The 25,982-nt window shown below is 42.6% G+C and overlaps 1 protein-coding gene across 1 annotated transcript in view; it reads right to left on the bottom strand.

Moving 5' to 3' along the window:
* The window catches only part of Zir (Zizimin-related), a 541,699-nt gene extending 523,610 nt beyond the window's left edge, over window positions 1-18,089 (bottom strand). The window contains exon 1 of the mRNA XM_067141133.2: window positions 17,793-18,089. Within this exon, the coding sequence (XP_066997234.1) occupies window positions 17,793-17,833 (41 nt within the window). The 5' untranslated portion in view covers window positions 17,834-18,089. The remainder of the gene's footprint in view (window positions 1-17,792) is intronic.
* Window positions 18,090-25,982: the final 7,893 nt, after the last annotated feature.

Below are 25,982 nucleotides of genomic sequence, written 5' to 3'. Positions count from 1 at the left end.
CAACGTACAAAATCAAAATTTCACAGGCTGGTCGCTTTTACACCCCAGATTTTAAATATGATAGGGTTTTAAACATTCAAATTCTTCCATATGAGGTTCAAATGAGTGTTAGATCAGAAAATAATCATTCCCCCAAAAACATTTTACAGGCTCAGCTGACAGTGGACTCTCCAAAATGTAAAATCTTGAATAATAATTTTCTATTTTCAGTTTAAATCCGTAGTGAAGCACAGGTATCTTGCTAGTTCAATATAATTAACACGTTGGGTGCCACGTGCTGCCATATGAAGTCACAGTGGTCTTCAAATTTGAGATGGCGTGACGCCATATGGTGGCACACCGTTCTTGAAATCAGAGTTGGCGTGACGCCATATGGCGGCACAGTAGAGTTTCAGGCGATGCGCCGTAGATAATTAGCTGTGACATCTATGCGCGTAAAATTGGTACTATGTGAAGAGCAGACTTCAGGGTCTATTCCAGCTATGTATTTTTCTTGTGTGCCACCATGTGGCGCCACAGTATTCTTCCGAAGTCACTGGCTGGCCAGTGGTCATTGTCACAGGTGAAAGCGCGCCAGGCATTGTTTATTTCTCGTTTACATACTTATTATCACTCAGTTTGTATAGTTGTGCAAAAATATAAAAAATGGAAGATATTGGTAATAATCTTAGTAGAAATGGTAAGCGACTTGCAAAGAAAAGAATTAGTGATGTGGATATTTGTGAATTACTGATGGATTCTGATGGAGAGGAAGATGTAAGTGTTGATGGCAGTGAATATAACGCTAGTGATGATGAGTGCAGTGACAGTGACAACATGACGGATGTATGGAGTGATGCGGAAGACGATGGCGATACTGATATAGGTGGGGACGGTGCCGGTGCAAATGGTGCAGACAATCATGTGAACAATGATGTCTGGGGTCCTTGTGTAGGGGCACAGAAAGATATTCCGTTTACAAGCCAAGAGCATCTAAATCTTCAAATTGATACTTCTACAGCCACACCATGTGAGTTTTACCGACTGTTCCTAACAGACGAAGTTCTTGATATGATGGTACTACAAACTAATATCAATGCAAATCAAACACTAGCGTCTACGCATATTAAACGGTCTAGTCGTTTGAAGGAGTGGGTAGATACTACAAAGGAGGAAATGAAAATTTGTATAGGTTTGAGATTGTGGATGGGTCTTGTAAGAATGCCTTCATTATCAAATTAATGGAGCCAGTTTTCTGTATATGGAAATAGTGTAGCTGGTAAGGCAATGCCAAGAAATCGTTTTCAGTTACTACTTCGATTCTGGCACTTTGGTCCCAACGATGCTTCAGCTGGAAAGTTGCACAAGATTCAGCCACTGTTAGATATAATGCATATGAACTTCAAGAGTGTCAAAACTCCAGGTGAAAACCTCGTAGTTGATGAATCAATGATTCCGTGGAGAGGTCGTTTATCATTAAGGCAATTTATGCCTGGTAAGGCACACAGGTATGGTGTTAAACAATTTAAGCTGTGCGACGACACGGGCTACACCTACGAAACTAAAGTGTACGCTGATAAAGGTACCTTGAATGCTCAGAATACACTGAGTATGGCTACTCAAGTTGTAATGCAACTTATGGACCCGTATCTGGACAGTGGTCGCTTTCTCTGCACCGACAATTATTACTCATCAATTGAGTTAGCTGAAGTGATACTGGATCGTAAGACACATTTTATTGGCACACTTAGGAAAAATCGAAAAGGTTTACCAAAGGATGTTGTAAATGCAGAGCTTAAAAAGGGAGAACTCATTGCAATGGAGAATGGAAATGGATTGACAGTGATGAAGTGGAGAGATCAGAGGGACGTGCTGATTATGTCAACCAAATGTTCTAATGATGTAATTGCTATGGGCAAAAAGAACAGGAAACACGAAGATGTGGTTAAACCGAAAATGGTAATAACATACAATAAAATGAAAGGAGGAATAGATATTGCAGACACACTTTCTTCGTATCACACTGCAATGAGGAAAACCATCCGATGCTACCACAAAGTTAGAGATGACATTCTTTTTGGTACTGCGGTTGTAAATGCACTGCTTCTGTACAATAAGACACGGGTTACTGGACATCGGAAAATGTCTCTTGCAGAGTTTCGAAGGAACGTGGTCAGCACTCTACTTTGTCTAACTAACGACCCTGTTAGGCGCACTCCTAAGAGAGAGAACCACTACCTTAGGGAAGCCAACAAGACGGAAGGACACAAAAGTACCAGGTAAGTGTTATCAAGTTCAATATTATTGCACTTCCAAAGGATGTCAATACTAATTATAAAATTATTTTTTATTTCTTCCTTTCAATATTGCAGGAAAGCTCGAGGTCGGTGTCGAAGCTGCTATCAGCAACTATGCAAGGTCATGTGCAGAAAGGCTGCTGCTTCTGCCTCAAAAAGGGTGTCAACTGTCTGCACAACCCGTCCTGACACACCTTTCCTTTCTCTGAAGTGCTTTGAATCATTTCACAACAAAGAGTGACTGAAGGTTAATTGTTGTTTAAAGACTAATGCTTATGTTGCAATGCGAGTGTCACTGCCTGCCAATCGTGCCGAGACTCATATTTTCATTGTTTCGAGTTATCAGAAAACTGTTCACAATAATATGTAATGTAAGTAGTTGTTTTGCATTTTACTAGGTTTTCATAAATATAGCATTAATTTGAATTAGCAAATAAATCTCCCGTATTTGAAATTCGTATTGCACATTCCATGTCAAAAAAATTCTGTGACACCATATGGCGTCACACTATATTTTATCTTTCGTAAAAATTTATGTGACACCATATGGCGTCACACATGACCTTGGTATGGTGAGATAAAATTTACTTAGTACATCATATAAACACATCCCAATATTATATAAACAGCCTACAACGCGTACAATTGCTTTGGCACCAGCGGAATACTATTCAAAAACATGCCTGGCACCAGCGGAATAGTGTGCTACAAGCGGCTCGGCACTCAACGTGTTAAGAATACTTTTTGGGGCAGGTTGGTAGATCCCTAGCAGACAATGAAGAAGTATCTCTCCCCTCTGCTACTTCAGGTATCATAAAACATTATTTTTCTACAATTCCAATATCCAAACAGGATACCGAAGTGCAACTGGAAGCTGATAGGAATGGGTAGCATTTACAGGACTTACGTGCTAGTGTGGGATTAGCTGTAATGAATTCATTCTTCGGGCAAATGACCATTCACTGTTACACGCGGGAGGGTCTGGGTGCCATATACATAACAGACTATATCATGATTGACTATGAATTCACAAAATCTATTCGGGAATTTTTTTTTGATACAGGCCACTGATACAGAAACTGAAATCTGTCTGAAGACAAAATATGGGTAGAGAATTTCCAGGCCAAGCAAATTTGACAGAAGAACATGGATAAGCCTACGATTAGTGAAAAATTCCATAGAATAGACCATCAGCTGGTTCTGAATATAGAAAGAGAATGGGTGACATACAAGGATGGTGTAGTAGAAACAAATACAGGCTAAGTTAGGAATAAGCTCGATGGATGAAGCTATATGTACAAACCCGCTTCTGTGATGGTGTCATGCGAGGCAAATTGAGGAGGACTGGTTGTGTAGGAGAATAATGGACTTCACCATAATGGAGGGTAAGTGGAGACAAAGGTGACAACTGATAGACTCTGTTTTAATGATTTAATGGTAAGTGGTGTCGAACTGAATGAGGCCACAGAGCAAGTTGGAAATAGACGATTGTGGAGCCGCACAGCTAATTCACAGAAGCTTACAGACTGAGTGCTGAAATGCCTAACAGTCTATAATGAAGATATAATTGAAGAACTTACTTACTATTATGTTGCCATTGATGCTTTCACGGCCCGTACTTATAGACATTATACAGGCTTATGGGCTTATGCTGCGTCAAGAAAATAAGGTGAAATTCTTTACGTTTCGCAGAGAACTTCGCTCTGCATCATCAGAAGAAAATCTCGACTGTCCACGAGAAAGGCTTCTCAAACAATGAGATTTGAATTTAGACGTTATAATAGAAGTGGAAATGGTACATTTATTCGTCACCAGATGGCTTCCCGGATGCGGTACAGCGCTAGCGTTCGATGCGGAAGCTGACGGAACCACCAGAATCAGTCTGAGAGGTTCATATAACATAACAGGAGTATGCACATATGAAGGTATGACATTAGCTGGCAATCCATGGAAAAAATTTTTAGCAGGCCTCGCCTTTGGTGCCAGATAATAAGCAAATTATCACAAAAGTAACAAATTCTATTATCACCACCTATTCAACACAAGCCACGTGCTACATGGATGAAATCTACATAATACTATATACACTTCTTAGGGACATGTTTCGCCCCTTGTTAAGGGCATCATCAGCCTGTAGGTTACCTTAAGGTCTAATATCTGAAACATTATCTATTCATACATGGATTACAATGAAAATTACGTTACACATTAAAAACATTTTAAAGTTAATTTGCTACAACTATACTATAAAAAAATTGCCACATTACACACTATGAGTATCGAGAATTGATAGTGTCTATACTCGTGGAAATTAAAAATGAAAACTAAAAAATTTAAAAATTAAAATTTGCAGATCATTGGGATAGTAACAGTCTTGAGTAAAGAGTGTGATCTTCATTGGGTACATTAGTTCCAAATGTTCTGTAAATGAACTTGATAAAATCAATGTCAATTAATTATAAACAACAGCTGGATATATATATAAAATAACATGTCCTGAGTGACTGACTGATTCATCATCGCCGAGCCAAAACTACTGGATGTAAAGAAATGAAATTTTGGGGATACATTTATATACGGGTGTAGGTGCTCACTAAGGGAGGATTTTTTGATATTCCATCGCTAAGGGGGTGAAAAGGGAGGTGAACTTTTAAAATGAGGATATCTATATCTCAAAAACTTAAAAGTTTACAGACGTAAACATTGGTACTTGGAATCTCCTTTAAAAATAAAGAAACACATATTTTTTTTGTTTTCAGAAAATCCCATTAACGGGGGGGGGGGGGGGGGGTGAAAAAATGGGGAAAAGGGGTTGGACGACTTTCATGAGGAGACTTATATCTCAAAAACTGAAGATGTTACAGACATGAAAATTGGAATCTCCTTTGAAAATAAAGAAACATATATTTTTGTGTTTTTCGATAATCTGATGAATAGGGGGTGAACAGAAGTGACAAAAGTGTGAATATTTGAAAAGATATTATCTGAAAATTATCTCAGACACGTAACATATTACAGATTTGAAAACTGGTATTTGGAATTTCCTGTAAAGGTGAAGAGCATATGGCCCTGAGGTTCACTCAGCCTACACCAACAATGAGTACCAGGTTAATTCCTGGGGGCAAGGACGGCCAGGCGTAGAGCTAACCACTCTACCCCATCACATGCCGTGGTTAACAATGGTGGAAGCCTTTACCTTCCACTCCTCCAAGGGCCGTCATGGCCTGTACAGAGGTACTTCTGTCTTTGTTTGTAAATGTGAAGAAACATAAATATCCTTTTTTGGAAAATCCACTTGAGGAACTGAAAAAGGGGATGAATTTTTAAAATTAGCATATCTACAGTATATCTCAAAAACTTAACATGTTGCAGATGTGAAAATTGGTATTTGGAATCTATTTTAAAAATAAGGAAACATGTATTCTTTTGTTTTCGGAAAAAAAACCTTAACGGGGGAAGGGGGGTGAAAGAAATGAAAAATTAGTTTAATTATTTGTATGAGTATATATATATACATACATTATCATTATAGACTGTTATGCCTTTCAGCGTTCAGTCTGCAAGCCTCTGTGAATTTACTAAACGTCGCCACAATCTTCGATTCGCAACTAGTGTTGTGGTCTCATTTAGTTCTATACCTCTTATCTTCAAATCGTTAGAAACCGAGTATAACCATCGTCGTCTTGGTCTCCCTCTACTTCTCTTACCCTCCATAGCAGAGTCCATTATCCTCCTACGTAACCTATCCTCCTCCATTCGCCTCACATGACCCCACCACCGAAGCCGGTTTATGCGTACAGCTTCATCCACCGAGTTCATTCCTAAATTAGCCTTTACCTCCAAATTTCGAGTACCCTCCTGCCATTGTTCCCACCTGTTTGTACCAGCAATCATTCTCGCTACTTTCATGTCTGTTACTTCTAACTTATGAATAAGATATCCTGAGTCCACCCAGCCTTCGCTCCCATAAAGCAAAGTTAGTCTGAAAACAGACCGTTGTAAAGATAGTTTCCTCTCGGAGCTGACTTCCTTCTTACAGAATACTGCTGATCGCAACTGCGAGCTCATTGCATTAGCTTTACTACACCTTGATTCAATCTCACTTACTATATTACCATCCTGGGAGAACACACAACCTAAATACTTGAAATTATCAACCTGTTCTAGCTTTGTATCACCGATCTGACATTCAATTCTGTTGAATTTCTTACCTACTGACATCAACCTACTGACTGACATCAAGGCTAATTTTCATAGCATACATACTCATTGCACCTATATTCAAGTTCCAAGATATTAGACTGCAGGCTTTCGGCACAATCTGCCATTAAGACCAAGTCGTCAGCATAGGCCAAAATGCTTACTACATTTCCACCTAACTGAATCCCTCCCTGCCATTTTATACCTTTCAGCAGATGATCCATGTAAACTACGAACAGCAAAGGTGAAAGATTACAGCCTTGTCTAACTCCTGTAAGTACCCTGAACCAAGAACTCATTCTACCATCAATTCTCACTGAAGCCCATTGTCAACATAAATGCCTTTGATTGATTTTAATAATCTACCTTTAATTCCATAGTCCCCCAGTAGAGTGAACATCTTTTCCCTCGGTACCCTGTCATATGCTTTCTCTAGATCTACGAAACATAAACACAACTGCCCATTCCTCTTGTAGCATTTTTCAATTACTTGGTGCATACTGATAATCTGATCCTGACAGCCTCTCTGTGGTCTGAAACCACACTGGTTTTCTTCCAACTTCCTCTCAACGACTGATCGTACCCTCCCTTCCAAGATGCCAGTGAATACTTTGCCTGGTATACTAATCAATGAGATACCTCGATAGTTGTTGCAATCCTTCCTGTTCCCTTGCTTATAGATAAGTGCAATTACTGCTTTTGTCCAATCTGAAGGTACCTTACCAACACTCCACGCTAATTTTACTACTCTATGAAGCCATTTCATCCCTGGTCTAATTTCATCTATTCCTGCTGCCTTATGAAAATGGAGTTTATTTACCATCCTATCCACTTCCTCAAGCATAATTTCGCCAACATCATTTTCCTCCTCCCCATGAGCTTGGCTGTTTGAAACACCACCAGGATGATTTCCTTTTACATTGAGAAGATGTTAAAATATTCCCTCCACCTCTCCAGTGATTCCCTGGGATCTATTATGAGTTCACCTGAATTACTCAAAACACTGTTCATTTCCTTTTTCCCTCCCTTCCTAAGATTCTTTATTACTGTCCAGAAAGGTTTCCCTGCTGCTTGACCTAGCCTTTCCAGGTTATTACCAAAATCTTACCATGCCTTCTTTTTGGATTCAACAACTATTTGTTTCGCTCTGTTTCTTTCATCCACGTACAAATCCCTGTCTGCCTCAGCCCTTGTTTGGAGCCATTTCTGATAAGCCTTCTTTTTACGTTTACAGGCTGCTCTCACTTCATCATTCCACCAAGATGTTCGCCTTTTCCCATCTTTACACACAGTTGTTCCTAGGCATTCCCTTGCTGTTTCTACTACAGCATCCCTGTATGCCACCCATTCGCTTTCTATATCCTGAACCTGCTTACTGTCTACTGTTCGAAACTTCTCACTAATCATATCCATGTACTTCTGTCTAATTTCCTCGTCCTGGAGATTTTCTACCCTTATTTATTTAAAGACAGATTTCACTTTCTCTACCCTAGGCCTAGAGATACTTAGTTCACTACAGATCAGATAGTGGTCTGTATCATCAAAAAATCTACAAAAAACTCATATATATACCAAAAAAATATAAAGATGTTATAAACGTGAAAACAAACACGCATTTTTTTTGGGGGGGGGATCAACCTGGAAAGGTGGGAGATGATAACGGAGATTAATTCCTCTTCCAAGGATACATATATCACAAAAACTGAGAATATTACTGTCATGACAATTCGTATTTGGAACCTCTTTTAAAGAAAAGGGTACTGCTTTTTTCTGGAAAATTCACTTAAGTGGGGGGTGTGAAAGGAAGTGATAAAAAAACTGAATTCTTTTTCTGGAGAAACTTACATCTCAATACTGAAGGTTACAGACGTGGAAATTGGTATTTGGAATCTCCTTTAAAAATAAACATGCATTTTTTTGGGTGAGGGGAAACCAACTTAACAGGCAGGGGTGGAGTGAAAACAGAGTTAAATTCTTTTCATGAGGATACTTATATCACAAAAACTTAAGATGTTACAGACATGAAAACTTGTATTTGGAATTTTCTTTCAAAGTAAAGAAACACATAATCCATTGTCATTGGAAAGTCCACTTAAGGGGCTGAATTAATTGAAAAATTAGTTGAATTCTTTGTATGAGAATACTTATATATCAAAAACTAAAGATGTTACAACGTGACAATTCATATTTGGAATCTCGTTTAAAAATAAAGAAACAAGGACTTTTTTTTTTCTTCAGAAAATCGACGTAAGGGGTGTGGGGTTGAAAATAAGTAAATAAGGTGTTGAAATATGTTTATGAGGATATATTATGTGTCAAAAACTGAACATGTTAGAGATAAGAAACTTGGTGTTTGGAAAGTCCTTTAAAAATACAGGAGCATGTACCTTTTTGTTTTCGGAGAAGGCACTTAACAAGGGGGTGAAAAGAAGTGAAAAATAGTTGAATTATTTTTTACGAGGATACTTATATCTTTAAAACTGAAGATGTTACACACATGAAAATTGGTATTTGGAATCACCTTTAAAAATAAAGAAACATGTATTTTTGTTTTCGGAAGACACACTTAGAAGGGGTGGGGGTGGCGGAAGGACTGATCAGGGGGTTGAATTCTTTTTATAGGGATACTTATGTATATCTCAAAAACTGAAGATGTTACGGATGTGGAAATACGTATTTGGAATCTCCTTTAAAAATTAAGAAACATGTATTTATTTTTTCGACTTGAGAGAAGACTGTTTCTCACATTTACAGTTCTACGTCACACGGACGTCTTAGTCCCAAAAGGCAATACCACAAACATAGTTTACAAAGAATTTCTGGGGTAAATGAAACTCAATTTCTGGGTGAGTTTTTATACTTACGGAATTTTCAGATAATGTGTTAGTACAATGCCGAGGAAAGATTTACTTTGATCAAATTACGAAATCCACGCGAGCGAAGCTGCGAGTAATTGCTAGTTTAAAAAATGTTACCATTTAAAAAAATGATCATATGTTTTCTGTCGCGTAAAACAGTGTCACAATTCTAGTTGAGGCTGCCGCTTAATTGTGGAATTGTGTCCTTGACGTTACAAACAGTCGTGTGTGAATATTCTTACTTGTAGATGTGATTATTAACCTTTGAGAGGGATATTGTCTGTAATGAATTAAAAGAGAAGTTAAAATTAGTATTTATTAAGCACGCGTATTGACAAGAAAATTCAAGTAGTTAAAATGTCAACTGAGAAGTAACTTACTTGTCAAGGTAGTGCTAGGTAGATCTGACTGTTCTGACAGCTCCTGCCTGACTAACAATTCTATTTTTGGTGTTATACTTGTGCAGTAAAGGAGGGGGGGTGTAAAGGGGTGGGGGGAGGGGGGAGGGGTTACGTTGATCCTTAAGCAATGTCTCTTGCAATTTGGTGCTAGATCCGAAGGGCTGCCTGTCAGGCGTGACCTTCAGAGACCAGGCCTGCTACTCGCCATCAACTGTGACGCCAAGCCTGTCGTGTTTTGCAACATGATCTGTCAACAGTCCATACCCTTCCGTTAACTGAATGATCCATGACGTCTTGGCAGGCCAAGCCTCATCCGCTGGCCTTTCAATCCTTGCTGATCGGATCTGCCGTACTTAGAATTGTGTGATGGACGTCGAAGCAGACATTATATGTTAAATCGTGCAAAAAGAAAAATCGATTGAAGTGGATGAAGTAATGAAGGCCTATAAGAGAGCGAGGCAGCTTTAGTCACATGCGCTTCACACAACACCTGAGAAAAAATGAACCGGACGATTACAAGAATTATTTGCGAATGGACCAAAGTGATTATGATATCCTGTTAGGTAAGCATGTATGGAATTTCATCCGGCCCCGTGGTGTAGGGAGCAACGTGTCCGCCTGTCACCCGGCGGTTCCAGGTTCGATTCCAGGCTGGGTCAGGGGTTTTTAATTGTAAATTACTAATATCCCTGGCCTGGGGACTGGGTTTTTGTGTCGTCCTTAACGTTCCTTTCCTCATTCAACACTTTACACTTCTATAATATCCAAAATACACGCAGGTTCATAATATATGGTGCAAGTAGGAGCAAAAGATATTTCTAGGTCGACACCCCAAACAAATAGCATTTCAATTTTTTTAAAAGTATGGATTTTTCTCGTTATTACGTTAAATGTTTGGTTTGTAACACATATACATAATGATTTGTTGACAGCGTATTTATTGTAGATACTGTAGTTTCTAAGCTGAAGAATGAGTATAGTGTAATGCCAAAGCATACCACCTGAGGAACGTGTGATTGCGACACGGAGAATTTTAGCCACTGGGCCGTCTTTGGAAGATTTGAAATTCATAACAGGCCCATACACTCGACAGTACGAAGGAAGAACGTACGTATTACCATGCAAATTTAAATGATTAATGTACATTCTTGGATGATACTGTCCAGTGCATGGCCTTGTTCACAGTTACGAGCGAGACATCGGGAAGTGCAGACGTGTGAATGAGCTGAGGTGCGCAATATGGGAATAACGATACAGCAATACAGGCTAAGAATTGGAAGATGGCATGGTGCAAGGCAGTGTTGGAAGGAAGGTGGAGTTGAGAGAGGAAGAGAAATTAGTGGTTATAAAGGACTGTTGGAGATTATGTTGTGTGCGACGGTTATTGCGACGCTGCTGGTGGTAGGAGGTATAGAAAAGAATCCGGGTCCAAACCAGGGACCGTTCGGCTGGGAGGAGCTTGAAGAGATCAAGAGAGTGGTGAAGGAAGCAAGCAAAGGAGAAGAAATTAAGGAAATGATGCAGGAACACCAGGCAACCCAAATGAAGGAGATGAAGGACTTAAAAAGTTTTATAAAAGAAGAAATTGGAGGTGTAAATGACAAGTTAGCGGAGATAGAAGATGAGGTAGAGAGCTTGAAAAAGAAGGTGGCGGTACTGGAAGAGGAATTAACAGCAATGAAGAGAGAAGTGAGGTTAGCGAGGAACGAATCGGCAAGAAAAAATGTGTTTGTGTATGGTGTACCTGAGGAAGGAACAGAATCAAAAGTGGAATTAGTATTGAAAGTGGTGGACATAGTTTCGAACAAAATGAAGATAAACTTTTCTGAAGTTGATATAGATGATATATATAGAGTGGGAAGGAACAAGGGACATAGGCCGGTGAAGTTAAGATTAATATCAACCCTGATGGCTGATATACTTCTGAGGAATGCTGGAAATTTGAAAGGATCGAACATTTATTTGAAGGCTGAGATAGAGAAAGAAGATAGGATGCGGTTGGAGGTCTATAAGCGGCATATGTGGCGTGCTAGAGCGGAGGGATTGCGAGTCAAGATAGTGGGGAGGTGTCTGGTTACTTCAGGCAGAAATTGGTCGCGATCGTGGACACAGGAGGAACTGCTGAGGATGGAAAAATGTGAGGAGGAAATGAGTTGCAGAAATCGAGAGCAGGGCGACATCAGTACGGAGAAGGAAGAGAGAAGAGGGGACTGCGGTGTCAGCGGGCAGGTAGCGAAGACAGCAGAGTCCTTGGTGAGTCAGAACAGCCCAGGAAGGAGTGAATCAACAAGTAGGACACTAGACCGAAGTGAAGTGGACACAGGTAGTGAAGAGGTGACGGGAAGGGAAAGGAGTCAGGGTAGTGACTTAACCTCCCCAAATAGGAATAATGCAGAAATAAACCTGGAGAGAAAGCAGGCGTTAAATAAGGCGAGATCCTTAAGTTTAAAAGATTTATGGGGTGGGAAAAAAGGCTCTGGCACGGAAAAGGGGAAGGATGGGGGTGAGAAGAAAGAGAGGGATGGGGTGGAGCCAAAAGGAAGAATCACGAGAAGTAAGGGGGGAAGTGGTGAAATGCAGAAGTATAGGGAGGGAGGGGGAGGAAATAAATAACTAGATATGGTGATAGGGATGCTGAATATTGAGGGGTTGATGGGGAAGTTAGGGAATAAGGAAATTGTGGATTTAGTGAAAGATTTTGAGATTATTGCTCTAGTAGAGACGTGGTTAGGGAAGGGGGTTGAAATTACATGGGACGGTTATAGAGTAGTTAACGTGTTAAGGGAAAAAATAGGGAAGAGGGGCCGAAACCCAGGGGGCATAGTAGTTTTAATAAGGAATGAGATAGATGAATGGGTGGAGACGTTACAGACTAGGGTAGAAGGGGTAGTGTGGTTGAGAGTAAAAATGGGGAAGGGGGCAGCGGAAGCAATTTGTCTGGCACTGCTTTATAACCATCCGAGCGATTCAGTGTATGCAAATAAACATTTTTTTGACGAACTGATTGAAGAAATAAACACAATTAAAGGAATGTATGTAGAAGATGGGATGATTTTATTGGGGGATTGGAATGCGAGAGTGAGCAATAGAGTACCGGTATACGGGAAAGAAGTAAAAGTAGACGGGATACTGCAAAGGAAGAGCAAGGATAATGTTGTAAATAGTTATGGAGAAAGGTTATTAGAGTTATGTGCTCTAGAACATTTATTTATTTTAAATGGGTGGATGAAGGGGGATAGTGTGGGTGAGTTGACGTATATTACAACAAATGGAGGGAGTGTGGTGGACATAGGAATAAGCTCAGAGATAGCGTTAAGGAGAATAATAAGTTTTGAGGTGTTAGAATATGGGTTGACAGAACATATGCCTATCAAAATAAAATTGAGAATTTTGGTTGCTGATGAGAAGGGAAAGATGGAGGAAAGTAAGGAGAGGTATAGGAATGGAGGATGGAAGTATGTATGGGATGATAATACCAAAGAGAAATTAAGACGGCATTTGAAAGAGGAGGGAGATATATTAAGGGTAGGAATTGAAAGGGCGGTAGAAGGGAATGATATGGATAACGTGTTAAAATTAATTGAACTCCCTGTATGGAGGGTGGGGAAGAAAGTGAGGAGAAGTGTAGAGGGAAAAAAGAATAAAATGAATGGATGGTTTGATGAAGACTGTAGGAGAAAACGTGAGGTTGTAATGAGAGCCCTAGCGGAGTTTAGGAAGGAGGGTACGCAAGAAAAAAGGAAGGAATATTGTAAATTGAGAAGGGAATATAAAGAGGTATTGAATGAGAAGAAGAGAGGATGGAAGGAGGCGGAAGCTGAAAAAATAAATATATATTGCAGAGAGAAGAAATTTGAGAGGATTTGGGAGTCAATAAACAAGATCAGAAGAACGAAACCGGAGGGGAAGGGAGATAAAATAGGAGAAAACGAGTGGGTTAGGCATTTTAAAAGGCTTTTAGAAGGGGAGAGGAAATTGGGTAGAGAAATAGACAAGTCACAAATTGGAAGGGAACTGGAAGTAGGCATTACAATATTGGATGGGGAGATAACAAGGCAGGAGGTAATTACAGTATTAAAAAATGCTAGACCCAAGGCTGCAGGAGGTGTGAATGGTATTTCCAATAGTGTATGGAAAGAGGTAGGGGCAAATGAACCGATGTTGAGAGGGATTGTGAAATTCTTTAATAGGTTGCTGGAAACGGGGAAATTTCCTAGAGAATGGAGGATGGGGGTATTATGCCCTATTTATAAAAATAAAGGAGCTAGTAGTGATCCAAACAACTATAGAGGAATTACACTCCTAGACTCGCTGTCAAAGGTGTACACAGGGGTTTTGGCGAATAGGATAACAAATTGGGCGGAACAGTACGGTAGGATATCTCAGTTCCAAAATGGATTTAGGAAAGGATGTAATACAGTTGATAATGTTTGGATTCTGGACACTTTGATTACAAAGTATGTGAGGATAGCAGGGCGTAAATTATTTATAGCAGCGATTGACTTAGAAAAAGCCTTTGATACGGTCAGTAGGGAGGCGCTATTTTTGAGATTAGGGGAGGTTGGAATGTCGAAAAAAATGAGGGTGGCAATTGAAACTATTTATGAGGAAGTGTTTGTGATGATTAAATTGCAGGATGGAAGGTTGAGTAAGTGTTTTGAATCGAAAAGCGGGGTGAGACAGGGATGTAAGCTATCCCCGATATTATTTATATTATTTATAAATAATATTTTAGAGGGTCATGGTGGAGATGCATGGCATTGCCCTTGGGTAGGGAAAATGGAGGTTCCGGGGTTGCTATTCGCGGATGACCTATTGATTTTGGCTTTGACGGCAAATGGTTTGCAAAAAGGGTTGGACAAGGTAGTTGAATATACTAGGAAATGGTCTCTCAGAGTAAATGTAAGAAAGACTCAGATATTGGTGTGTAGGAAAAGGGGTGGGAGAAAGAATAAGGAAGTCTGGAGGCTGGAGCAGGAAGAAATTAAACCAGGGGGAAAAATTGAGTACCTAGGTGTAATAATTAGTAAGAATGCTTCTTGGAAAAATCAGTGTAAGAAGGCAAAACTTAAAGGAAGAGGAGCGCTTGCGGTAGTAGGGGCATTAGAAAAGAAATTTCCAGACGTTAAATACAAAATTCAGAAAACGGTGTTTAAATCACTGGTAATGGGCAAAATGCTATTTGGGGTTGAAGTATGGGGAATGGAGGAAGATAGGAGTGAACTAAACCAGGTGGTGGCGAAATTTAGCAAGATCATGATGGACCTACCGAATTGTACAGCCAATGCCGGGGCCAGATTAGTCTGTAAAGAATCGATAGAGGTTGAAATAGCTAAGAGGGTGTTCAAGTACTGGATTAGATTGGAGGAAGGGAAGGGTGGGGCGTTAGTACAAGAAACGTTTAATTTTCAGAAAAGTATGACGAATGAAGGTTACTGGGTGAATAAGTGCAAAAAATGGTTACAAAATATTGGATTGGGGGTATATGGAGAGGTCTGGGGGGATGGTAGGAATAAATGGGTATGGGAAAGGATAAAGGGAAGACTACTAGATATGGAAAGACAGAGCTTAATAGGGGAATGTAGAGAGAGAGTCTCTTTATCAGTTTTAAATAAATTGGTGGAAGTAATAAACCCGAAAACGGAGTTTGAGGGTAGAAGGGATAAGAGAGGTTTGTATTGGTGGTTATTGGGTGTTCCGAGGAATAGGGGTTGGGTAGGTAGTGAGAATAGGGATGGATGTGTGTTATGTGGAGAGAAGTGGGAGGACCTGCATATTTTTAATCAATGCCGACCTTTGGCGGAGATAAAGATCAAACTACTAAGTAAGAAGGAGCTGCATATGGTAGGGGAAAGCTATAAGATAACATCTTGGTTATGTAGAGAGTGGGAGAAAGGAACGAATATAACGAAATTCTTAAATGTGGCCAGAGCTATATTTATAAAGAAATTGAGGGAGTCAGGGGTTGTGCAGATAATGTGGTTTGTGCTGAGGGAGAAAGGGGGAAGGCATTCTGCTCAGAGGAATGGATATCCGCCCTGAGCAAATGCGGGAAGGGTATCATGGTAATCATGATATCAGAAGAGGGGGCTTTAGTGTTAGGGGAAAGGGGGAGAGCACCTTGCCCTGTGGAAAGGTGATCCGCCCGGGGCAAAGGGAAAGCCTGAGAAAATTAGGTAAGCGTTGAGAAAAGGGGAGGTTGAGTAGGTTTGAGGGTAGTGTAAAGCTTAGTAAAAAAAAAAAAAAAAAAAAAGCGAGTTGACTGAGTGAACTAATGGACTTGGAATGGAGTACTGTCTGTTGGTGTGTAAATGAGGAGTGAAAAAAAAAAAGGGATTGTTTGTGAGGAAGAAGTATAAAGAAGGTATATGTGATAGAATTGAGATAGATTAAGTGGGAATGTAGTTAAGGAGAAAATGTTGGCAGTATGGAAATTATGAATGTAGGTAAAAAATAAATAAAAATTAAATGGTGTAGATGCCTTGATGAAGGGTGTAAAATTGAGGGATTCTTGATGTTTATGTATTAAGTTTAATGTGTAATAGTAATTTAGATAGATTAAGGGGGACTGTAGTTAAGGAGAAAATGTTGGAAGTATAAAAATTAAGTCCAACGGTTTGAGGCAAGTGTGGTGTTGTAGATTGTGAAGACTGAGTGAACTGATGGACTTGGAATTGAAACTGTCTGTTTGTGTGTAAGTGAAAAAAAAAAAAAAAAAAAAAATGTTGATGTTTAAGTCTTAAGTTCAAGAAGGTGAGATGTAGTGGGCGGGAATAGTGCGAGAGAGGAGAAGGTGGCGTATCAAGGGAAGAGGGACGGGTTGGGGCTTGACCCAACCCAAAGAAGCTAGGCTTTAGCATGTCTGCACGGCAAGAAAAGAAAAAGAAGAGGGAAGGTAGTGAGCTGACAATGAACAGAGAAGGTGTGACGTATATAGCGGAAGTGTGTGACAAGCCATGTGATGGGTCCGGTTTCCGCCAAGCTGGCTTGGCACACATGGTAGGTAAGGAATACATTGTCAGCAGGTGTAGGTGAGAAATAAGATCAGTTCTCACGTGGCGAGGCTGGTCCCTGCGATCAACGGGTTGGTGGGCATGTATTCCATACCAGGGCTGACGCAGAGACCGGTCTACTATATATATATTTTTTTCTAGGTGGTTGGTAGGAATAGGGGAATAGGGAAATAGGGTAATTTGTAGTGCGGTGCTTCCTGCACGTTTGCCGGCTATCCGCGTGCGTGTGGGAGGACACTGAGTAGATTTAGAGGTAAATAATTTTGCTAAGTAGTTTTAGGAGAGATGTAGTGCCTAGTGTGTGTTTGTTTGTTCTTTTTGTTTCTGGGTTTCGCTCTGTCTGTCTTTATTACCTGTAAAGCCGATGGTGTATTCTAGGGTGGGTAATAAAGATATGTATGTATGTATGTATGCATGGCCTTGTTATGAAGATTCTTTTTGTACTTCAGAATGTCAGTGTATAATCAAAGCCAAGGATACCTCTGTGTGTCAAATGTTTGCTCTCGGTTGCCCACTGCTGCATTCTGGTTTCAAGCCATGGCATTAGAATGTGAAATTTGTGCTGTGTTTGCAGTTTTGTGTCATCCTTTCATTTCACTATGAACCTCGAGACCTCTGAAACAAAGTACTGACCATTGGGGCAAGGAGTTCTTTGTGTTTTTTCTGCTGTGAAAACCAATTTACTGTCAACCACTGATTGCACACTCCCATCCAAAATTTAAATGACTAACGTACGTTCCTTCAAGTGGTTAATACCAATATACCGTTAGCAAGCCAAAAGCATTGTGATAGGCACTTACAATGGACTCCTATCCTATATGCTATAGTTTCAGTGCAAATAAGCACTTTACCACCCTATATTAAGAGAATAAGAAACTTTCTGAGCCAATGAACACGTGAAAATGAGCCTAAAAATAAGCATGTTCCCTTATTAGACAAATGACAGTATATCTAACTCACAACGAACTATGGTACCATAAGAAATTGTGTTGGTGCATTAACTGTACAACTAATTGGAATTCAAATTAACTGAATGTCACTTACTTCGACAATTTTTGAGCAAAGGCGCGTTGAACAGATGCCATCGTCAATGATCCCTAAGAAAAATTACTTGTTTGCATGTATAGGTTAGCTCAAGCCCTCCAACCATTAAGTTCGACCAAAACAATATAACTTAACCTATTAAAAATACACAGTACGGCACATGTCTTTAATGCTTTACGCACAATTAAGGAAGATGAAATTAATGCCACATATTTTAATGGTTGCTTAAGTCCAGGGCAGGTACAGAAATTCTATTTCTTTAAATGACACTAAAAATCTCACACAACAAAACATCCTTCCCCCACCATACTCTTCGCCGCTAACAACTAACATAAGACACAGAAAATTACAACCAAGGCTGCCAACAGGCTCAAATTAAATTACCCTAACACTAACAAAATAATATACCATACAATGGTTCATTTAAAAAAAACATGAATACTTAAAAATACAATAATTTCAAGCTATTTTCACCAAATACACAATACACAAAACGCGAGATATCGAGGGACAGCTATTAGAGCTCTCTCTATCGGATTAACCTGAGCACTACCGTTGCTTACTTTTCCTTCTTTTTTTTCGGGGGGCCCCCGAAGCCCGCTCACCCCGCATGACCATCGACTCGATTTACATGGCCTCCGACATGCTATTAGTTCTAAGAAGACCGGGCGAGTTGGCCGTACGCGTAGAGGCGCGCGGCTGTGAGCTTGCGTCCGGGAGATAGTAGGTTCGAATCCCACTATCGGCAGCCCTGAAGATGGTATTCCGTTGTTTCCCATTTTCACACCAGGCAAATGCTGGGGCTGTACCTTAATTAAGGCCACGGCCGCTTCCTTCCAACTCCTGGGCCTTTCCTATCCCATCGTCGCCATAAGACCTATCTGTGCCGGTGTGACGTAAAGCCCCTAGCAAAAAAAAGTTCTAAGAAGAGAAAGATCGCAGGGAGGAGTGGAAGTGTGATACTACAGGAGCATCTGCCTGTCCCCATGCTCAGCATGCTACCAGGCCAGATGTGGTGGTGGGTTTCAATGTGGTGTAACTGGGTAATAAGGGTCAGGAGAAAACCACATAGGCGGAAATAGAAAGATGCCTACATGTAAAACCTGACTTTTTGTAGATAGCACAAGCAAGGATGTGGTTCTGGAGAGGTCCAGGTAATTACGTTAGTTGGGAATAGGTATCATGCACAAGTCATAAGCCTATTCCTCGCCGGTCCAGTTATTCAAGGGATCAGTCCTTCTGGGCACTGCAGTGGCTAGCGCGGTCCTTGCCGGTTGCCGAGCCATGCGGCAATAGCCACTGGGGCCTGTCGCACCGCCCGACTCCCTTGGGGTCCCTCGTACCCAGTCTCCAATCCCGGAGAATTAAGCCAAGCGCGCCTGGGCGGGGGCCTCCTGGATGGGGGTGGGTCATGACGCCGGGCCTCCTTTCTCTCTGCCCGCTCCAAGGCCCGGTATACAGGGCAACTGCGATGGGAGGTCGGGTGGCCCCCCACGCAATTGGCGCACACCGGCGCCTCCATAAGTGTAGCGCAGGTCGTGTAATTGTGATTACCACCACAGCGGTTGCACCTCACTTCGAGCCCACAGCTAACCTGACGGTGGCCCCACCTCAGACAGCGGAAACACTGCAAGAGCTGCTGAGAGGGACGTTTCGGTCTCACCTGTTTGCCGCTTTCAGCTGAGGTCCTCTCCTGGTAGGCTCCTCGGTCGAGTGTTGCCCTGAGAACAGACGTAGGTTGCGGCTGGTGGCCCTCTCCTGGTGGGCCGGCGTCGTCTTCTTCTTCCTCCTGGTCCGGGGGCGTCGTCGTCTCCTCCTCGGGGGTTTCTGCTCGGCAGGGGAAGAGGCCACGTCCTGGTGGCCCTCCTCCAGGCCTGGTGACCCCGGGGTAGCTGGCCGTCTCGCTGTGTCGACGTCTTCTTCTCCTTCCCCCTGGCTGGTGGCGGCGGCGTCGGTCGGCGCTGAAACCTGACTGCGTTCCCTGTCCTGTAGAGCGCTTATCGATGTCTGCACATCGACTGACTCGCTGACAGGCAGGGCCTGGACGGCAGCCTCTCAAAGCCAGGGTGCGTCCTCCTCTATTGCCGTGGTGCCGTCCGCCGTCTGGAGCGCTTTCCTGGATTGCACCCGGGTGATAGGCCCTTCCTGGTAGGCCTTGGTCTGCGTCCACTTCGAGAAGGTGGTCCATGGAAGAGCGGTCTGCGTCCACTTCGCAGTGCCGAGCTGCTCACCCTGGGTCACACAGTCGCCGCGCCAGGGGGCGGCGAGCCCCACCCCCGTAGTGGCGTCGCTGGCCTCCGGCTTGGTGGCTTGGACTAGGTCGGTGTTAACCGCCCTATGCCTTATCCTCTTTAGCGTCTGGGTGGTGGCCTCCCTGGTCGCCGTCTCGGCCTTCTTCCTGAGGGCGCCTGCGTTCTTCCCTGGTACGCCGTCCCTCCCTGGCAGTCGGATGACCTGAAACAGGGTAGAGAGCTCCATCTCCACGTCTTGCATCCACTCTTGGTCGTGATGCCGGATGATGAGGCCTTCTGATAGAAAGCTCTCCACGGACATGGTCATCGGGAGCCTCCTGCATCCCTGGAGAAGACGTCGCACTCTGTCCACCAGGACTAGACCTCGCTCGGAATGAACGGGGCGGCCCGGTCTGTAGTAGACGAGCAGCGCCTCGTGCTCCGGATCCGTGTAGCCCTCGGAGAAGAAAAAGCCGTCAGGGGGGTCACATCCGTTACTGTAGGGCTCTGTCTCCACCTCGGTCTGCGACGCCTCCAGCTCCGGTTCTGGCTCCTTCGGTGGTGGCGATGTCTTCAGTGCTGGGTGGGCCTCCATCCATTGCGCAGTTCGGTAGAAGCGGACTCCCTTGTAGATAACTCCTTTCGCCAACCCCATGTCATAGGGAACGTCAGTGTTGTTCGCCGTGGTCATCCTGGTCCTCCTGAAACAAACTTCTGAAAGAGAAAAGCGAAGAGCGAGCACTCAGAAGTGCTCAGCTTAGACAATCGCTCTTTCGAAGTCGTACTAATAAGTACAGCTGCCTAGTTAGCACTTCAGAATTACTGAGCGCCTGGCAAGGAGAGAGAAAGCAGAGCGAGAGGCACGTACGTCCTTCCACTACGACAGTCAGCTCGTCCTTTACCAAATACAGTAGAGATAATACGCGACACTTACGGATTTCGCCTTGCTAAAATGGGAGACAATTCGACAGTGGCGCTCCTAGTGACTTGCCCTGAACAAAATTCAAATATCAATCGAAATGTATATACGGAAAAAGATAAATAAATTACGTCTAGAAAGAAAGTGTTATTGAGATATTAACTTCGAAGTTGCTAAAGCAATTCTGGATAAATGAATGAAGAATTATTTAAAAGGTTATTATTCAAAGACTGAAATTACACATATAAACAAGAAGTAAAATGGACTGGTGTGAAATGGCTTGATCTTTCATTTATGCATTACTTTTTTAGCTTTAGCATTCCTGCCTGAACTCTTACGGTTGGATTTGTCTTTTTTTCTCATTTAAAAACATTGTATCATCACATTAAGACACTTGTCAATAAAAATATCGGCACATTCCTTACACATATGATGCAATGAATTAACATTTAATAGCTGGACAATTTTCCTCTTAACATGAAGCCTACTAACAGAAAGATATTCCTTACACATATGATGCAATGAATTAACATTTAATAATAATGTTTTTTTGTTTTACGTCCCACTAACTAATCTTTTACGGTTTTCGGAGAGGCCGAGGTGCCGGAATTTAGTCCCGCAGGAGTTCTTTTACGTGCCAATAAATCTACCGACACGAGGCTGACGTATTTGAGCACCTTCAAATACCACCGGACTGCGCCAGGATCGAACCTGCCAAGTTGGGGTCAGAAGGCCAGTGCCTTAACCGTCTGAGCCACTCAGCCCGGCGAATTAACATTTAATAGCTGGACAATTTTCCTCCTAACATGAAGCCTACTAACAGAAAGATAATCTATAAAATCCCGGCTTTAATCTGAGAAGAGGGATAAAGAAAGAAAAGTATGAAAATGTTGTCGATAGTGATGCTTTAAGGAATATTTACGTACAATTAGAGTAAAAATGTAACATACCCTTGGCTGTATTGTCGAGGATTTCTAAAGTCGCTGGCCTGGAAATGATCTGAACAGATCTTATAAGTCTTATATAAGCGTAACGTCCCTTCTTTCTTGTACACCTTATCCAAATCGCTTCTGTGACATTTCAAAACCCACAGATCACACCTACAACAACACATCGGTATTGAAGGTTAACTGCTGCACTATAGAATAACATATGCGTATTACATTTTATGCCAGTTAAAATATGGTAGTACCTAACTTAAGGACACGGCCGCTCCCTTCCCTCTTCCCTGCATGTCCTTTCCAATCTTCCCATCCCACAACAAGGCGCCTGTTCAGCATAGCATGTGGGGCTGCCTGGGCGAGGTACTGGTTATCCTCCCCAGCGGTATCCCCCCGACCCAATGTCTGGCGCTCCAGGACACTACCCTTGATTCGGTAGAGGTAGGATCCCTCGCTGAGTCCGAGGGATAAACCGACCGTGTAGGATAAACGGATGAAGAAAGAAGAAAATTAAATTCGTTCTAACAGGAATGAAGCTCCTAAATTACCAATTTCGGGATGCTTTTCAATTTGGTTTGCTTTTGGGTCAAGTTCAGATAGCATAAAACGTTTTTACTGATTTCATTTCTTGAAGTGTTCATTCCCCTCCCTGAGGGGGAGGGGCGGGTCCCCTAGAGAGTAACGCGCGCTCTCGGGCCGGGAGAGGTGGAGAGAACAGTGAGATGTGTGGAATGAAGGAGGTGGGAAAGGCTGAGATAAGTTGATAGATGAGAAAGGGTGGAAATGTTGGGGGGATGTGTATGAATAATAAAGGTTTAATTGAGAGTGCTAGGATGAAGTTGAAGGGTTAGAAGGTAGAGGGTTGGTGAGGAGTCTGAGGAGTTCAAACTGCGGAGGAGGTTGATAGAAGAAATTAGCTAGTGGTAGGGGTGGACGGACGGATTGATTACGCTGAAACTGAGGAGGGGCTGGCCGAGTGCGACGTCGTGTGTTGGTAGGATGGCGCGGAAAAAGTTGGGGTGAGGAGTGAGAGGGTTCTACCTTATGGAGATGGCGGTAGATATAGGCACCATTGCTGATGAGTCGCTGTACATGTTCGTCGGTGGGCAGATGGAGTCGGACCATATAGGTAGGACCAGAGGCGTACATGATTCGAAAGGCTCGGCGAGCTGGAACACCTTCTGCCTGTAGATCGTGTAGTATGTCCCGGTCGGAGAGGTTAGCATCGACTCCGCGGATTACGCAGCTATGCATGGCTTGAGAAGATGGTGGTGTCAACGGTGGTTGTGTGAAGCCAGGTGAAGTGGTGACAGGCGTGGCATGGCCTTCGTCTTTGGCGAGAGAAGATGGCGGTGGCGGTGATGATATCTGCGGTGCTGCGGTTGTTCCGATGGCGGTAGCTGCGTCGAGTGGCTTAAGACAAGGTTGAGCAGGGGTTTGAAGGTTAGGGAGAGTGGAAGTATTTGCTGGTAACGGGCGTTGAAAGTAACGGGGCGGGTCAGGGTATGGAGGCAAGGGACATGAAGTGGTAAGAAGAGGCGAAGAATGGGAATACATTCGAGTCGTGATGGGAGGGTAGGTAAAGTGAAAGATGGAAGTCGTCATCGTAGTGGTGGTGGTGGTCATAATGGATAGAGAGGTAGGTAAGTTATGGAGGCTGACTTCAAAGTTTTGGTGTCGGCCGATTTGCATTTTTGTAGCCGGCTGGGAGCTGAACTATAGATGTGGAGCCACACGGCCGGGCAAAAAATATCAGGAGAATTGTCTGCGAAGAGCTGAGATATCCGCGTCCTGTTGTGAAGCGGTGTGTGTCCTCGAGAAGCGATCTGTCCGTGTGGGGGGATATGATTTCATTACCCGTATCCTACTTCTCAATTTACATATTGTTTTCTGTAATCTGGTATTTAATATTCTCATCCGTATATTTTTAGATTTATCAGAGATACTCGTAAACTTTCCTTGATATAGAAACGAGACTTTTACTCCTTTTTCGTTTGTGGCTGACGTATGAAGATATGATATGTACATCGTTACCTGAATCGGAACTTTTACTAAATTTTGATGGCAATACATAATTTTTGGGAGCTGGATGCTTCCTGCGTTTGACATTTTCTTGTTTGTAAACAGGATACACAATGAAAACAGAAGAAAGTTTAATTGACGTGCTTACACTGAAACCTGTTTTATGAGAAGAATTGCTAGGTACCTAAAGAGATCCTACTACATCACCTTGCCTAGAAATAGTTTGCTTCCATTTCTCCCTCCGATGAAGGTGGGCATCTGCAATGTGCAGGTAACTGCGTGTTATTGTGGATGAGGATAGTGTTATGTGTCGTGTGTGAGTTGCAGGGATGTTGGGGACAGCACAAACACCCAGCCCCCGAGCCACTGGAATTAACCAATGAAGGTTAAAATCCCCGACCCGGCCGGGAATCAAACCCGGGACCCTGTGAGCAGAAGGCCAGTACGCTGACCATTCAGACAACGAGTCGGACGTGGGATCATTGTAAGTACAAAGGTCTTCATATAAGGAAAGTTCTTAATCGGGGTAATCACATAAATATGATTGTAAATAAAGGGTACAGATCTCTACACATGGTTATGAGGGTATTTATGGGTTGTAGTAAGGACGTAAAGGAGAGGGCATATAAGTCTCTGGTAAGACCCCAACTGATGATGATGATGATGATGCTTGTTGTTTAAAGGGGCCTAACATCGAGGTCATCGGCTCCTAATGGTACGAAATGAAATGACAGCAAAAAGTTCAAAAAATCCACTGACCAAAATAAATAAAAAATGTCATGAAAAATAAATGGATGAACATGAACCCAAAAAACAAAAACAAACAAGAAACAAGAAACAAAGAAAAAACAGTGGATCCGACTCAAAACGGTCATAAATAATAGTATTACTGATCAAGGGACCACTTATAAAGCACAGTCCTGAATCGATTATGCTTGACGTATAAAGGGGTCCAAAAACCAGGTCTAAGGCCCTTCAGTATGGTACATGTCGCGAGTAAAGCAGAACCATGATATGTCTCAAGGTGCGGTAATAATCAAAGGTAGCGTAAACTCACGGTGTTCCAAACATGAAGGTACTACTCACAAGTATTGTAGGTCGTAAAGGTAACGCAGACCTATGGTGTTTCTCACACAATGGCGCCACTCATATCCAACGTAAACCGATGAGATTCCTCACTTAGGTGTACTAAGCACGGGCGCCGGCATTCCCGTGGTGTTCCTCACATAGTGGGTACTAATCACTGGCAACGCAAACCCACGGTGTCGCTCATACAGTGGTACAACTCACAGGCAACGCCCTGAAACGTGGTGTTGCTCACATGGGTACAACACACGGGTACTGGAAAAACACACTGAACCCCGCTTGAGTGCTACGAATCACAAAACTATTCAGTAACTAACAGAGTGGTACTACTCGCAAGTAAAAGCGACCCATGGTGTTCCCCGCATGATGGTACGAATCAAGAGTAGTTTCATGATTCTAATTCAATCATCCCTTGGTCGCCCCTTGCAGACGCCTCTTACGACAGGCAAGCGATAGCGCGGGTGTATTCTACGTGTGCGTCCCCCACCCGCAGGGGGTAGTGTATTTGGTCCGCGAGAGGTACTTTATTTCCCTCAAGTCCGCCGGCAAGCCGGTTAGGACCCCCTATCCACCACCTGGGACGCGCCACGTGGAAGTATCACCTCTCCCCCTGCTACGCCAGCGTAGTAGGTTCGTGGAAGACCCCAACAAGAGTATGGTTCCAGTGTATGGGACCCTCACCAGGATTGCTTGATTCAAGAACTGGAAAAATCCAAAGAAATACAGCTCGATTTGTTCTGGGTGATATCCGACAAAAGAATGGCGTTACAAAACTGTTGCAAAGTTTGGCCTAGGATGACTGAAGAGAAAGAGGACGAGCTGCTCGACTAAGTGGTATATTCCGATCTGTCAGTGGAGAGATGGCGTGGAATGACATCAGTAGACGAATAAGTTTGAGTGGTGTCTTTAAAAGTAGGAAAGATCACAATATGAAGATAAAGTTGGAATTCAAGAGGAAAATACAGATCAGGATTGATTGATTGATTGATTG

This window comes from Anabrus simplex, chromosome 2 (assembly GCF_040414725.1).
Source record: "Anabrus simplex isolate iqAnaSimp1 chromosome 2, ASM4041472v1, whole genome shotgun sequence".
NCBI lineage: Eukaryota > Metazoa > Arthropoda > Insecta > Orthoptera > Tettigoniidae > Anabrus > Anabrus simplex.
This window is presented reverse-complemented; position numbering and strand designations above follow the sequence as displayed.